This window comes from Taudactylus pleione, unplaced genomic scaffold (assembly GCF_031769625.1).
Source record: "Taudactylus pleione unplaced genomic scaffold, aTauple2 ptg000710l, whole genome shotgun sequence".
Taxonomy (NCBI): Eukaryota; Metazoa; Chordata; class Amphibia; order Anura; family Myobatrachidae; genus Taudactylus; species Taudactylus pleione.
In genome coordinates, this window is record NW_028285112.1 from 3,462,494 (window position 1) to 3,480,000 (window position 17,507).

The window sequence follows — 17,507 nt, forward strand, 5'->3', positions numbered from 1 at the left end:
TGATTAGCCATTTTCGGCGAAAAAGTTTCGCCGATGACATCATTTTCGCCAGGCGACAACTTATCCCGTATTCAATTCCAAAGACTTGCCTATGAAACCAGATGGAAAAAAGTGCAGAATTGCGGTTTTGGGGTGCAAAGGTGAGGAAACCACTCTGCACCCTTGGGTCTGGTACCCAAAAGGTTACCTGCGTCAAAAGAGGTGTCCCTTGTCCAGATGTGAGCGCTGAAGCAACCACAGCAGGGAGAGATGTATCTCATGGGGAAGAAGTAGAGTCAGAGCCTTGAGGTTCGGGCAAGACTTTATCCATCGCTTTAGAATGATTCTTTGGAAAGGCCGGGAGTGGAACTGACCATACTCCACCATGTTGAACGTTGAGACCAATGACCTCAGAATCCGCATGCATGAGTGTATGTACACCCAACGCTGACTGAGAAAGGTGCGTATTCTGGCTTGCAAAGTCCTCCGGAGGTAGGAAGATTCTCTGAGCTCTGGAATACAAGGCTCCCAGGTGGACCCTCTCCTGGGACGGAGATAGTGTGAATTTCTTCCAATTGATTATCAATCCGTGTGATTGTAGAACCTCTAATGTCAAGATGGATGGGATCTCTGAGAACTGACGGGAGATTGTGCCACGAGAAAAGTCGTCCAGGTACAGTAAAATTCTGACGTCCTTGTGGCGCAGATGTGCTGCCATTATTGCCATGACCTTCGTGAACACACGGGAGCCGTAGACAGACCAAAGGTTAACGCTTCAAACTGGTAGTGGTTGGTTTAGATAGCAAATCTGACAAAATGTTGGTAATTGGCTCGTATAGGGATATGCAAATAGGCATACTGTATATCCAACGATGCCATAAAGTCCCCCAGTTGCAAGGCTAGAATGATGGACCGAAGGGGCTCCATGCGGAATTTGGGTATGCGAAGAAATTTGTTTAGGTGTTTCAAATTGAGAATAGATCGCAAGGAGCTGGTTCAGCTTATGAACCAGAAATAAATTGGCGCAAAAGCCTAAACCTCTCTGAGATGGGGGGGAACAATGGGAGAGCGAATAGTATCCTCCAGAGCTTCTGCCTTTTCTGACTGTGTAGGAAGGCTGGTGGAAAAGAACCGGGAAGGCGGATGCTGTCGAAAGGTGAGAGAGCAGCCTTGAGACATGACACCTCTGACCCAGGCATCTGTTGTGGTTAACATCCACACTGCCGAAAAGCAAAGAAGCCGGCCTCCCACTTCGAAGTCCCCCGGGAGGAGGCCTGCCCCATCATGTGGGAGGCTTGTCCGCTGGACTGACCGCTGGACGTCTGGCTTGGAGCTTTTAGAAGCAGAACCCTGGCTTCTGGGAAATGGTCTACCTCTGGCCTTGCCCTGTGGATGAAAGGAACGAGATGCTGAAGTCCTAGGTCTTGGAGTGGTGACAGATTGTAAGAAAGCGGATTTAGATGCTGCCAATGTAGTCACAATCTTGACCAATTTTGGACCAAACAGAATGTCACCCGAATAGGGAAGGGCTTCCAGGGCCTTCTTGGATTCCATGTCTGCCTTCCAGATGCGCAGCCAGTGTGTTTATCTGAGTGTGTTTTTCTGGCTGCAACTGCAGAAGCAGAAATCTTAGAAGTTAAAATTCCTGAATCTATAGCTGCTTCGGAGAGATAAGAAGCTGCCTCTCTAATGTGTGCCACCATAGTAACCAAGTCACCTGTGTGTGTGCCAGAGGTAAATTCTTCCTCCAAATTGTCAGCCTAGCGGCCCAAAGCTATAGCCACGCAAGCTGATGCAAGTGCTAGATGAGCAAGAGCCCCTGAATTCACATAAACACTTTCTAAGAAATTTTCCAGTTCCCCATCCGTAGATGCCATGTTAGGGATAGGTAAGAGGGATGACCAGATAAGCCGAGTAATGTGGGCATCCACTGGGGGAGGAGATTCCCACTTAGTCCTATCTGCTGCTGGGAAAGAATAAAAGGTAGCAATACGCTTGGAAACCTGAATGAGTCTACTAGCGCGAGACCACGCGCCTCTGCCAGCTGTGCAGAAGACGGAAATTCCGCCACTGTCTTTTTTTGCCTCTTAAAAACAGTTTCCCTTGGAGCAAGTCTATGCCTAGGAGCCCTATCCTTATCAAGCATATGTTGAAAGGACGTGGACACTTGCAGCCAACACCTGGACTGACCACTAGGCAAAAGTTTGCATCAAGAGTGGCTCCGTCATGGGAAGCTGTGGCACATAGATAGGGACAGGCGGCACTGGAACTACCACACGGTGCACAAACTGACATTACCTGGGTCAGCCGTGATGCCCAAGCCGGTTCTTGACTAGAATCCATAGGCGAAGTCACCCGATGTAGGGCCCCAAAGAAATTGAGACACAGGTCGTCGTGCTCCGGAACCCGAGAAGAAATGACACTAAGACACTTTTTACAAGTGCGCATTGCTGTAGTGCCTACCTCCACAGTAGTATTATTTCTAGACACGTTGTGAGTCGCAGAAATCACTACACACCAAACTAGTCAGTGAGGTGTAAGTAAACAAGGATCCTCAGGTAGTGTATAATATATATATATATATATATATATATATATATTATATATAAAAACTGCAAGGAAGCGGCACTCCTCAATATATGCAAATCACAGCAATAAATACCTAAAATCCGGTGCCTTCCAAACACACACAGTGCAAAGAAGTTGTCATATATCCATGATGGCGGCACTCAGGAAAATAAGACACTCGCAGGGTGAGTAACCAACGTTTCAATGCTATATTGGCTAGGGAGTGCCGCCATCATGGATATAATAAAAATATATATATATATATATATATATATATATATATATATATATATACACACACACACATACATATTTTTATCACAGCATGTCGACGTTTTGGTCCTAAGTTTGGACCTTTGTCAAGATATCTTACAAAGTGCCATAGTGTAGTCATAGTAACTCCACATACTAGATTATTCAGGAAATCACCTGACCTCCGCGGCACTTGCATTCATACAAGGCACTTCGCCTTGTATGGGGGTGATGGAACCTTTCCCCTACAGACATGCTTCTGCATGTTGTACAATTGGCGCATCTGAAGCAACCAGTTTTCTGATATGGTAACCATGTGGAATTGTCCCTAGTAGGAATCAAATCTGGACGCATCAATATGTCCTTTAGATTGCGGCCACGTCTGTAGCTGATTAAAGCTTTATCTGGTAGTTTATTACTCTTGTTCGGATCTGAAGAAACCAGGTGCCAATGTCTATTAATGGCTTTACGAATACCTATACCTGCTGTATCATAAGTAGTCGTAATGACAAAAGGATTCTGAAGCCTTTTCTTGTTAGCAATTTTCTTATCACTCAAGAAAATTTTTTGTGCCCTAGCCAGGCATTTTTTGATTATTGATTTGTTGTAGCCTCTTTCAAAAAATCTCAATTTCATGTCTTCAATCTGAGATAGTGAGTTGATTGAATCAGAATTGTTGCGGATGGTGACTCTTAAAAAATAATAATGTATTGCGGTCTGCAGATTTTCTATATAGCTTATAACCATACCCAGAGCTGGTGGCATAGATGGTAATATCTAAAAAAAAAAAAAAAAAATCTGTACATTGCTGTACTGCATCGTGAACAAATGGGTGAATCAATTTTATTAAGAAACCGTATCATCTCAAGTAGAGCTTCTTCGGCTCCACACCAGATCAAAAACACATCATCAATATAACGACGGTAGACAGCGATACTATCTCCAAACAACGGCATGATGTTAGTGTTCTTATATCTATCCATATACAAATTAGCATGACAGGGCGGTATTACTGCCCATCGCTGAACCAGCCGTTTGGCGATAGCATCGTTCCCCGTATCTAAAATAATTACTTGTTAATGATAATTCCAGAAGACTTGTCAATAATTCAACTGGTGGCATACCTTCATGAATTTTAGTTAAAGCATCTCTGACCGCAGAGATGCCTCCTATATGTGGTATTACGGTATATAAGGACGAAACGTCCATGGTCACCAAAGATACCATGTGTTAATGGAGGTAAAGCATTGATTTGATCAATCAGATCCCGGGTATCCTTTAAGTAACTCTCTATACGTACCACCGCCTTCTGTAGAAACATATCCACATATTGCGCCACTGGTGAAAATAGTGAATTGCGGGCTGAGATTATGGGACGCCCAGGCGGCTTGTCCAGAGTCTTTTAGGAAGTAGGTATAGAATAGGACAAATAGGAAAATCAGTTTTCAAAAAACCTGCAATATCATTATCTATCCATTTATTGGATAAAGCAAATGATAGTAACGAATCCAATCTGTTCTTAAAGCCTAACATAGGATCTCCTTGTAATATTTAATAGGTATTAGAATCACTTAACTGTCTTAATGCTTCAGCATCATAATCTGTAGTGTCAAGTACCACTACTGCTCTGCCCTTATCTGCAGATCTTATAGTGACAGAAGTGTTATTTTTCAAATATTTTAGAGAAGCTCTCTCTGAAGGTGTCAAATTATATCTAACCCTAGTTTGCTGTTTAATAGATTCATGTACACTATGATAGAGTAATTTGTTTAGTCTTGATACTGGGGTTTTGAGATGGATGGTCAAATGTACTTTTTTCTTAAATTTAGTAGTCATATTTTGTTCTCCCATGTCGTCTTTGAACGTCTTAATTTGCGGTTCAATTTATATCTGTCAATAGACAATCTAAAGTCATTGAATTTAGTGGTGGGGACAAATGTCCCTTGGATAGAAGACTCATCTCAGAACTACTTAATGTATGGTGGGAAAAATTGATTACCGCCCCCTCTGTGTTTTTGTTTGGTTCACCTTTTCTTTCCTTTTAAATTTGCCCCGCCTTGGGTGGGGCCTTCTGCGTTTAAAGGAAAAGTGCCTACTGGAGACCTAGTATTAGCCCTCGGTAGAGGCGGTCTCGAATTAACCTGAGGGTCTGAGGAATCGTGATCAGAGGAGGTGTAACTCTCAAATTGAGATGGTAGGATAAGTATATATTATATATTATATATATATATATTATATAATATATATATATATATATATATATATATATTACATACACACACAGACCACTCAATGCATTATGTGGGCTACACAGATGAACAAAACAGCCAAAAGTAGCAGGAAGGAGCAGTGAATCTAGCGCATCTGCTGGGAGCAGGCTATGGGAGGAGACTGGAGCCCTGCTTATCTCTCCAATGCTGAGGCAGGCAATGTGATAAAATGGCCCCTCAGCGTTAAAGCACACTAAAACTGGGCTCTCTGCATGCAGGGAACAGTCTTACCTGGTTCCCCGCAGAGCGCCGGCTGCAGTTTGTTGCTCCAGGTGCTCTGGAAGTTCGCGGCCGAAGTCACTGACCCAGTCGCCAGTGGTGCGGCCACCGGCACTGGGGGTGTCCTATAGGACACATTACACTGCCCTCTCTATGTAGTAAAAACACTAATATAACATGAAAGTAAAAAAATAAAATATGGGGGACAATCTAACACAGCCCCCTGAAAATGGTGCCCAGCTCCTGCCTTGCTCCAAACTCAAACTGATGGCCTTTGGCTGGGGGGAAGGGTATAGAGGAGAGGAGCCTGGGCTTGTGGGTAATTTCATTAACTATTTGGTGCCCAGACTCTCCTCTCCAGGCTATACCCAGAGTCATCCCAGTGCCCCCTAGTGGAGGAAGATCAAACAGTCCCGGTAGTCTAAAATAGTCCAGAGAAGGGTCATCCAAAAAGAGTCCTGTCTCCCCTTCACCAACACGTTTCGATTTCAAATATATCTTAATCAAGATATCATTTAACTTGGTAAAGATTTATTTGAAATCGAAATGAGTTGGTAAAAGGGATACAGGACCCTTTTGGATTACCTTTTTGACTATTTTAGACGATCGGGACTGTTTTTACAGCTGAATGTGGAGGTCTGGATACCTATACCACATATCAGGTTCTAAACGCTTTTTACCATCTATTCAGACTGTGTTCATGAGCTGTTTTTATTGTGTCATTAAATATTTAAGAATTTATAAGACCATTGTTTTTTTTCCTTTCGTATGCCCCAATACATTCATTGTGCAATGAGGGACATCACAGTCTGGATTTAAGAGAATTACCTGAAAACATACCTTTATGTGAAAGTTAAAGCCCTTGCCTATGTGAGTAGAGTATGCCCATCTTTTAACTACTTGTTCATTTTGGCATTTGTGTGGAGCCCTGTGACCAGGGGAAAAGAAACCTTTATGTGTTGGTGAAGCCTCCACTATATTGTGAATGGGGTACACCACCATTCTTTGGGCCCTAAAACATCACTTTTTGTGTGTCAAGTTTCCTTTTTCGTTTCTTTCTCCATGTTATTTTCACACATGAATTTGGAAAAATGGTGAACTTATCTAATACAACTGGAAGATAAATATTGTGATTTAAATTACTGGAAACCTGTTTGAAGGACTAAGTATTTTTTGTGTATTTGTTCACAGTATTTATTAGTGACTGTAGTCATACCAGCGCCATCTCATATCCAGGGTGTTTTTAATTCTATTTTGTTATTTCTATTGAATGTGGTGATACTCAGTTTATACTCTGCAAGGTGGGTCAGATGCAGGTTAGCGCACTGAAAAGATACCCCTTTTTTCTGTATAACCTATAAGTATGTTTTTGGATAGTGGGAGGAGACCCACGCTAACACCAAGAGAACAGAAAGAACTACATACAGACTTATACTACATGTCCAAAAATATGAGGTCAGCTAAACATCACACCCATATCTGAATTAGTTCCAACACCACGGCCATGTACAGTTGGGTCCACCCACTGCTGCTGTAACAACCTTTGCTAAGGGAAGGCTATCAACTAGATTTTGGAACAAGATTACAGGGATCTGCAGTCATACAAAACACTTGACAGGCATTCAGTGTTGCCCTTCATCCTAAAGATGTGTGATGTGGTTGAAATCAGAGATCTGTGAAGGCCCGTTAAGGTCTTCTACACCAAACTCAGCAACACTTTTTTGATGGATTTTTTTGTACATGGGTGCATTGCCATGCTGAAACATTCCCCAAACTATTGCCACAAAGTTTCATGATGATAATTCTATTCCTTCACTGAAACTCAGAGGCCCAGGCCAATCCATAAAAACAGCTACAGACTACTATACTTCCTCCACCAAACTTTACAGTTAACAGTATGCATTCAGACAGTAAATGTTATTTTGCTATCTGCCACACTCAGTTTCATTTGTCAATCTGCAAGTTGGAGATGCATGACTCATTATCAAAAGAGAATGTATTTCCATTGCTCCAGATTCCAATGGTATTGTGCTTTACATCACGCCAACCAACACTTTAGATTGTGAATGGGGATCTGAGGCTTGTATGCTTCTGCTAAGAAATGAAATTCCATGAAGCTCTCAAAAAGAGTTTTTGTGATGTTGCTTCCAGAAGCAGTTTGAAAACCTTACCAGTCACACTAATCAGAAGGGGTGTCTATATTCTGCCATTCAGAGTATTTTTCAAGCACTGTAATGGCAACCATTACTTTTTCAAAAAAAAAATTACCATTATTTTCTTACCTCTGTTAAATGCTCTAAAGTTCCAGATACAGGGTAAGCCTTGATGATAAATTTTGCAACAGAAGGCATATTAAGAAATCCTTTCCAAATGTAATTTAACCGAGCCAAGAAAGTAGATTCATCTTCAGCTGTGTCAGTAATATTAAATGGCTCAGAGCTGGAAACAATTAACGAGAAAACAAAAACATTTACCATTATAGGTTTAAACGGCTGTCAAACGTTCATCAATAGCACAATTATTTTGTCAACTTTAGAAAAAAAAATTCTACAAAATTGGTATTAATTTTAACATATTTCAAAATTAAGATTATATTCTACCAAGAACAGTGATTTATTTGGTAAAGAGAAACGACTCAACACTAACATTTTAATCCATCATACAGTATAACAAATATTCATCACGTTCTGCTAGCGGACTGGACTCTGAAGAAAGATTTAGTTATGGGAATACAACGTACTAATTAGTGCATGGAGCCTAGTATGAGACAATCAAAAACAGATAATGTATTTAGAAAAAAAAATAGACCCATGTGATAAGCCTATTCCATAAAAACACCTCGATATGCATTAAACCAGTGAAATTATTGCTAAATTCTGACTAGATCAGTAATTGCTAACAGACGACCCTCTGAACTTTCAACTGTGGCCTCAAGTTCTTTCCTGCTTTACCTGTAAGATTTTGTGGTTATAGCTTATAATACATCTAAAATTTGTACTAATATATTGCTTAAATCACTGATTAAAACGTATATTTTTTTTTTACTTATTTCTGAGTTTAAGGGTAACGTGCAACCTTTTTCAAGGCTAGAAGATCAGGCTGTCAGTAGCTAGAGGTTTTTAATAAAATGCTCGATTTGTCCCTGAGATGCTGATATAATTTATTACACAGAACACAATGTCATAAGTGTCATGAAATTCTCTTTTTAAGTTAACAAAACAATGTAAATTGTGATATGCTCACTACGTACATCAAAAATCATATTTGTTATTTGTATCCCCAACATTTACAAAGGAATATATTATGAATATTATTGCTACTGGATAAAAGATTTAGGTGTCGTCATATAGGAAAGCAATAAAAAAAAAAAAGTATATAAATAACACAATATAACTGTATATATACTGTATATTTCTCACTTACTACAGGTTATGAAAACTGTAAAATTTACAATAAATCTTTAGCCCATGAATGCTTTTATTCTCTCGCTTTCTTTTACAGGTTTAGACTTTCATTTTATGATCAGGGTCCAGTGATGTATGGAGGTAGAGATCCCTAGGGGAACTGCTTTCCCTATGTGTCTAATTATCGCCTGCATGTTCCACCCCGCCATTACAGAAAATATTTCAAGTACCCTTAAATGTTTAATGAACCACTGATTTACATGAATAAGAGTTAATGCAACTGGCTCATCTTAAAACAGTCACCAGGTCTACTGCTAAATATTTTTCTTTACTGTAATTCATTGCACCTCTTGCAATTAGAAAATTAGAATCAATCCTGGGCAGTCTTTTTTCAGGCCACATAGTGGGAGAGATGTAAGGTGGTGTGGAAGCTGGCCTGGCAGCAAGCTTTTTTTCATGCATTTCCAATGGCTTTCAGTCTGCCCTTAGATGACTGCCACATCTTACATAATTGTCATGGTTCTGCTGCTGTGCAAATAAGATACTGAATGCTCTGGGCAAATGGTTTTCCAGGTGTACACAGTTTAGCTCAGTGCACAAGACAACAGGACATGGGCGTAACTACCATAGGTGCAAGGGGTGCAACTGCTATGGTGCCCACAGCTTAGGGAGCCCATGCTCCTTACTAAAGTTACATGTGTTAAATACATTTCTCACCATTGGGTGGTATGTAGGGGCCCTTACAAAACTTTTGCTATGGGGCCTTCAAATACCTAGTTATGCTCCTGCAACAAGTCCTCTTTAATAATAGACAGCCTTTTTTAAATCACAAATAAGGAAATAGCCACAATTTTAAATGTGATTTAAAAAAAAAAAAAAAAAAGAAAGTGTTTGGGTCATATACTGGAATGAGACAACTATTACCTTGCAGCTGAAAAGAATGTTTCCTTTGGAGATTCAGGTTTGTCTGCTTCTAATAGATTTATATTTAGAGCAACAGAGGATGGTGCATCTGTTGTGTTATCAGCTTCATCTGATTGTTTACGCATAATACCCATAGATAGCTTCACTTTCTTAGGTGACAGATCTTCAGTAGGAGGCGCCATTCGACCTTAACATAAAATGTAAACCTATTTTTATTTTACTTTTCATTACAAGCAACATAATTTCTGAACAAATAAATACAAAATTAAAAATACAAGGATATAAAAGTACTCCTTATTTTAACACTTATTTTAATTTTCAGACCCTTCACTCTATTCCCTGTAACAACAAAAAAGTGAACATACCGCTCAACTTGGCCTATCTTTTTGTCCCTCTATCAACCAATCTGACTTTTCTGTATTGACATATACATAAATTCATCTATTAACAAACTTGTTTGGAAGCAGCTGTGTAATTGTAAATGTTGGGATTTTGTTTTTACTTTAAGTGTTCTGTAAAACAGAACCTGGATACTTCAATTTCATCCCTGCCATGTAGTGGGAACATTAATTCTGCTTGACTTCTTATTTTCATGCCTGTATCCATGGGATCCCAGTTATCACTGGTAGATATTAAGTAAAATGTAAGCAACATTTTTATTCTAATATTAGGGGTAACAGGGAACTTTGGGGTATAGTGATGGAGCCACCACATTTTAAAGCTTATCTGTAGCTTTCACCCCTCTATACACTACACCTACCGTGTTTCCCCGATAATAAGACCTACCCCGAAAATAAACCCTACCCTTACTTTTGGAAAATGGTCCAAAATAAGCCCTACACCGAAAATAAGACCTAACAAAATCCCAATTTTGTCCGGCCTCAGCCTGCGCTACACTAAAACGCCCCCAGCTCCGCCCCCCACACGAAATGGATGCCGCTGTTAAAGATTTAACAGTGGCATCCAATTACAGCTGCAGAGTCTCACTCTCTCACAGTAAGTGCACGGCAGCTGGCGTGCGTGGCAGCATCATTTACAGCAGCACCGCGGAGGAGAGGAGAGAGGTATAAAAATAAAGGTAAGTAAAGAATTGTATTGAATAATTGAAATTGCTGTCAATGTTAATTAAAATAAGTCCTACCCCGAAAATATGCCCTATGGAGTTTTTTGGACAAAAAAATAAAAATAAGACAGTGTCTTATTATCGGGGAAACACAGTACTGTGCACTTCAGTGTAGTTAAAGTGCCCCAGAGTGTAAGGCTTTCTAAGGTGGTTCAGATGAAGTGATTTTTTTTTCAATTTACTTCTGCCAAGACGCCACTCACCGGTGCTGGCAGCTTGTAGGGCTGGAACAGGAGCTAGAGGTACCATAAACCCATTCCTAATGATGAAGGCCCCAGGACTGGGGGTTTGTAATCAATAGGGGTACAGACCAAAGGGCGCTAGTGGTCATACTGACGGTAAGACTGCCTAATAGGGACTAGAATCTCAGGAGGAGGTTGTTCATAGGGAAGGTGGTCATCTTAAGATTGGTTTCCTGGAGGTGATGTCCCAACCATCCTTATGCACCTCTTCTTTGAAGGGCTCTCACACTCTTTGAAGAAAATCTCCAGAAGGCACAGCTATTACAGGAGCTACGGGACTCCCTTTCAGTACACGGTCTACATTGAGGGTTCTCTCCCTCAGATTTACTGGGCTTTGTAGGCTTGCAGGTCAATTCTACTTTTTCTGTGTCCTGCTCTTGTCCTGTAGTGGCTTGGTTTGTTTCTGCTGTGCGTATCTGACCAAAGATCAAAGGCTGCAAGCAGTACAGTTGGTGTCTAGCTCCTGGAAATTAAGTGGCATTCCAGTTCCCCGAGTGCTTCAGGGTGCTTCCAAGTCAGAGGAGCATGCAAGAGTTCCTAGAGGTCATATTGCACCTCGGGTGGAGTTAGGGATCACATCAGTCAGCACTTCATTCATTGATGGCATCAACCAAGAGGCAATTTGGTTTGGACAGCCCGTTGCCCAGTTTAAAATAAACCTGAGAAACTGTCCACATGACACCTACCAGTCCCAATCAGGATCTCCTATGGCGAGAGCTAGTCTAGTTTTCTTCAGGGACAGGGTCTGAATCCATCATATACACATGGTTTAGAGTTATTTTGAGTTAAGGATACATCATATATATCAAGGGCTCTAACTTCCAAAAGGAGACAATGCAAGACGTAATGCTCTGCAGGAAGTCATTCAGTACTTACTCTCCTCATAGGTGGTTGTTCAAGTTCTAGATCGTCAAAAAGTTTGGTGTTTTATTCCATCTCTTCTTAGTACTGAAACTGAAGGCTCCTCTTGATTCATTCTAAAATGGATGTCACTAAACACCTAGCTCAGGTTGGACAAATTCTAGATGGAGTCTCTGATGTCGGTCAAGCATTATGGAGCAAGGTTCATATTGTCTGTTGACACCAAGGGCGTGTATTTGCACATCTCCCTTAGGGGTAAATTTACTAATGCTGGGTACACACTGACAGATACATTAGCCGATGGATTGTTCGGCCAATATAGCTGCTGCACGTCGGTCAGTGTGTACTCGAGATATGTCGGTGAATGTCGTCGTTCAACGACATATCGCATTGGCTGTGCTGCACAGCCGATGGACAGACATGTCTGCAACCATATCTGTCTATTGTCAGGTGTGTACGGGCGGTCGTCAGACCGCCCATACACACAGTGAGGAGGGGGCGGAACACACCCCCGACCCACCCCCCAGGTCCCATCCCCCAGGACCCGATGGCACAAGCAGATGATGGCCGTTCAGTGTGTATGAACTGTATATCATACTGGTGCTAGAGTATAAGATCTCCTGCTTGTGCGCCAGTGTTTTATCTAATTGATTCCAGTAGACAACCCAGGTTGTCACCATCTACTACTCTGCCTGTGATCCCAATATTAACCTGTACCCTCGTTGTACAGTTTCGCCAGTGACCCTGACTTCGGCTTGCCTGACCATTTTTCGGTTTATTGTTTCTGTACTGTGCTTGTAATCCCACACTGGTCTGTGTACCAGTGAGAGGGCCATGACCTGCAAATTCCCATAAGTTCTTCCAAGGTTCTTGGTGAAAATCGTGGTTTTGTTAGACTCTGCATCTTGACTCTGCCAGTGTAACCCGTCTGACCTAATCATATATCTGCTGTGTGTGAGAATTGGTTAGCAGTTCAGTTAGCTGTTCAGGACCAGCACTACAGGCACTCTCATTTGGTTTGATAACAGCTTCAAAAGTCTTCATAAATATTGTGGCTGTGATAGCAGCTCTTGTAGTGTTCAGGGGGGTGACATTCCTCACTAACTGGACAATATTATGGTCAATACTGAGGACCTGGTAAATCACAAGATGGGAGACTTCACTCGTTTTAACTTTTATTTCAGGGGACTTCCCTTTCACACCCAGCAACTTCAGTCGAGGATGACCATTCAACATCAGTGATTGGCCGCTGGTGACAACGGATACAAGTCTTCGGGACTGCGGAGCGGGCATCCCTCAGGTTTGTTTTCAGAGTCCAAGCAACAGACTGAAGTGATAATTCACACTTTTAAGGCTAGGAAACCAGATTTAATCAGGAATTACTAGAGAAAACAAAACATACATTCCTTGGTGTGAGAGGCAGAGTTTTCCTTTGTCCTTTAGGTTGTCCAAGACGCTGTTTTTACAAGAGAGTCTGGACAGGAAGGTTGAGACTTAGCGCAGACTTACGCTATTCCTACCTACCAGCTTTGTTGATCCACTGTTGCGTCCGGGGAAAACACATCTGTAATCTGGTGACCATTCGATAAATAAAGTAAATTTAAAAAATGTAGGTAAAACACACTCACTGAAGGTGTATGTTTAAGCCTTTTATTATCAAGTTTGGAATAAATTGTGTGTTACCAAATCAGCTGAAGTGGCGTTTAAAAATAAAAGAAAAATTTCATTACATTAACCCCTAATAAACAGATGGTATTCAGAGATACCATAACATTTACTTTACTTGTCTAAATAGTAATAAAATGTAATACCTGTACAGATTTTGCAATTCAGGTCAAAGAGATGATTTTTGTGCTGTGTTGTCGTGTCTGATGTACTTTCAACAGGCATATCTGTATCTTTTTGCAGTTCTTCCTCCTTTTCTACCGGTTTAACAACAGATTCCTAAAATGATATAAGGCATTTAAAACACAATGTTTTTTTTCAATAAATGTCGTACAATTCGATAAACATCCTAGGACTCCCTGGAAAATTTTTTGAAAAATGTCAGAACTCCAGTGAGTACATTTACTATGCTGCTGTAGTCAAAGCCACCGATGATCTCGGCATAGTAAACCAATAGTTTTATGCTAAACCAGGCTTATAAACCGCAACATGGCAAATCTGTATAATCATAGTTTGTCATTGATAATTGTAGAGCTACACATATGGGAAATTAAAACATTTGTTTTATGCCTTATACTATTCCAAAGACAAGAAGAATAAGGGATTTTAAAATTAATTTGTAAAAAGTTAAAATTTGTAACAAACAGGTTAATTTAAACACAAAAGGCATATACTCCTTACATGCTGAATACTTAGCTAGAATTTTATTAGTAAATTATCTTTTCATTAATAAAGCATTTCTATATTACCGAGTACTGTACATTGAGATAGTCACAAATTACTTAAAATGACAATAAAACTATTTTGAGCAGGGTCATGTATAAATTCCATGTTCAAGAGTATAGTTTTACTTTCATGCCAGAGAGACACCCTTGTGCTTATTAACCAGCATGGAGTAGCTGAACACCCATTCTTCTTCTTCATGCACACTGATGGACACAGAGCTTGGGCGTTTTTACCTCCATGTTCACAGAAGTCAGAACGCCGAATGAAGGAGCTGGAGCTTTGACGATTCAATTGTGGGGGAATATCATACTTGGGGAAATTATTAAGGAGCAGCTTTACCATGCACCCGCCACCCTAACCTGAGGCGATATGCTAAATCACTGTTCCTTCAGCTGCTCAGTTGTAGTCACACATTGCAGAATGTAAATTTTTTAAACTCCATAAATGAAGCATAGTCTGGACAGAATGTTCCAATAAAAATATTATAAACAACTATAAATGCAAATGTCTCAAGGTGGAGAGAAATTACAACATGCTGCTGATGAACATCATGATGTGAATGAAGGGCAATGTTGTTAAGAAGGTATTCTGAATACCATCTCGGTTCAGCTATCACTGATGTTGTCAAATCTGTTCCTCTTTTATCAGTCGTGGTAATTTCTATAGGAATAGCCGTGCCTATTTTCTCACAGCCCCAGAGCAGGTCTAAAAAAATGATCACTAATTTTAAGCTAAAAATGTCCGGGACCCCTTCATAACCTCTTGCGCCCCCCCCCCCCCCTTAATAACTAATTAGGCAATTGGAAGTTTTCAATAAGCAAAATTGATCTTATAATTACATGTCATTATTGGTTGTTAAAACCAATAATGTCCTCAAATTAACCCCAATTTAAGTTTTTCCTTCAACTTTTTCGGCCAAAATGTAAAAAAAAAAGTTTTTATTAGTCATAATTACCCAAAATCAAATTTTTTTCTACTTCTATTTTGCATTTTTCGGCTTATTAGTTTCTAAAATAAAAAAAAATAAAAAAAGATTTTTATAAATAAAAAAATTATAAAAAGCAAAGGAACAGAGCAGCCATTTAATGCATTTTTAAAAAACAATATATTTTTCTTTTTGGACAGTAATAACCTTTAATGCTGTTACCAAGATATATATATATATATATATATATATATATATATACATACACATACAGTCAGGTCCATAAATATTGGGACATTGACAGAATTTTCATATTTTGGCCTCTATTCACCACAATGGCTTTGAAATGAAACAAACAAGATGTGCTTTAACTGCAGACTTTCAGATTTAATTTGAGGGTAATTACATCCAAATCAGGTGAACGGTGTAGGAATTACAACGGTTTCTATATGTGCCTCCCACAAGTGCAAATTTTAATACATCACCAAATTAAAAGCATTAAGGAATTCAAGTATAATGACAAAACTTTCTATAACATGTTGTAACAGTGTGGCATTTTTGTCTGTGAAAGAAAGACATTTAAATTGCATTTTATTAATGAAAGTTAGAATAGATGTAAATGAAAGAGAAGTATAGGAATGCAGGTTAACATAGGTTAATGATGGTGAAGGAAATTCTGTTTTTTATTTGTATAAGGGCGTTAATTAGGCAGACGTGCAGTCTTAAAGCCTACTTAACGCCCTTTACTGATATCATGTAAGTGTATGGACCTACACACACACTTTTTGCAAAGCTTTGAATTCGCATCAATTTCAACTGTGCATGCAGTTCTCGCACGTGGTATGAAGCACACTATGCTGGATGGAGGCTTTGACAACAAACTTTCAATGTTATGTTAAAAGTGTGGACAAAGTACAAGGTTTTATCTCTGCTGTTAAAAAAAAAACATTTTAAATACTTATGAAGGCTGATAGAAAAAGTAGAATTTTGCCTGTTTTCTCTCTGCATACACTGCCATTTGTCTAGGTTCTTCAGACCTGACAACATACACAATGATGTTTAATCTAATTATTATAAATACTATAAAACAGGCAGACCATTGTAATCAGAACCTTTTCAGGAAATAAAAGATATGAGGGAATTACGCAATGAAAACTTAGGAACAAAATGTCAAATGATTACCTCAGTGTCCATGACTTCGGGTTCTTTCATAGGAGCATCACTTTCTATTTCAATTTCACCTTTGTGTGTAATTTTAGTGATTGGTCGTCGTTCAACTTCACGCTGTTCTTTTTCAATCATCTCAATGGTCTATAGAGGGAAGAATAAACATATGACTAAAGCCTGCAACATCACCATAATATAAGGCACTTGCATAACATTGTGGAATGTGGTCATCAAACAAGCATGACTAACTATAGACATCATGTTTTAAATTGATTATCGCTCTATTAGAAAATGTAGTCACTATTGGTCTGTGTGAAGTTATCTTCCAACAGCACATGTGGTCAAATTGGACACTGATAATTTTTTTTTTAACCTTGCATCCTGATCAGTCCAATGTGTCACTGATTTCATTTAACTGTAAAAAAACAGATCTGATACATAACTCCAATATCAGGAGAATGGAAGTTACTCAAAAAGGATAGATGCAACACCACATCATGAAAAATAAAATTTCCCTTCTCTGCATCACATTACATTTAAAATAAGGGATTGTAAACTTAACATAACAGTAGCAATTTATTACATGTCTATTTTCCCTTTGTCTCAAGCTGCCAGCTCTCTAGAAGCCAACTCTTCTGGTGTCATTTTAATGAGATGTTCAGGAGTGATATCCCCTCTCAGTACTCTCTTGTATAATACCTAGAAAACAAAGATGAACGAATTGTGTTTCATTACATACTAGACAAATAGTAGGCTAGATTAATTAATATAAGGTTGCAATCTTTTCAACTTACATTGTTTTTAGGATCTCTCAGGTTAAACATTAAGCTCCTGTACTTATTTTTATACTTAGAATCTGTATCTCGATAAAATGTAAACAATTCCTTTTCGATCTTGACTGATACTTTTGTAGCTCTTTCTGCAGGAATCTTTGAAGTTGATTCAGAAAGCCTGATCAAATAAAACAATAAATTGATCTTTAGAAGTATCCTACTGATTACAGGAAAGACAAATGCCTTAAGCTGGGTACACACTGGCAGATATTGATCGCCCAATATATCGAGAGCCCGTCAGATGGTGTGTACCAGCAATATGTCTGTGAACCACATAGTTCACAGACATATTGTGATGGCTGTGCTGCACAGCTGATGCCCAATATATCTGCAGATATATGTACGGGCG

General features: G+C 39.5%; 1 protein-coding gene across 1 annotated transcript in view; it reads right to left on the reverse strand.

Moving 5' to 3' along the window:
- LOC148477521 (PHD finger protein 3-like) overlaps positions 1-17,276 on the reverse strand; it is a gene marked incomplete at its 5' end in the record, with an annotated part of 54,355 nt that extends 37,079 nt beyond the window's left edge. The window contains 7 exon segments of the mRNA XM_088456637.1: positions 7,571-7,727; positions 9,617-9,803; positions 13,654-13,786; positions 16,341-16,469; positions 16,909-16,931; positions 16,934-17,024; positions 17,120-17,276. Of these exon segments, the coding sequence (XP_088312763.1) occupies positions 7,571-7,727; positions 9,617-9,803; positions 13,654-13,786; positions 16,341-16,469; positions 16,909-16,931; positions 16,934-17,024; positions 17,120-17,276 (877 nt within the window).
- Positions 17,277-17,507: the final 231 nt, after the last annotated feature.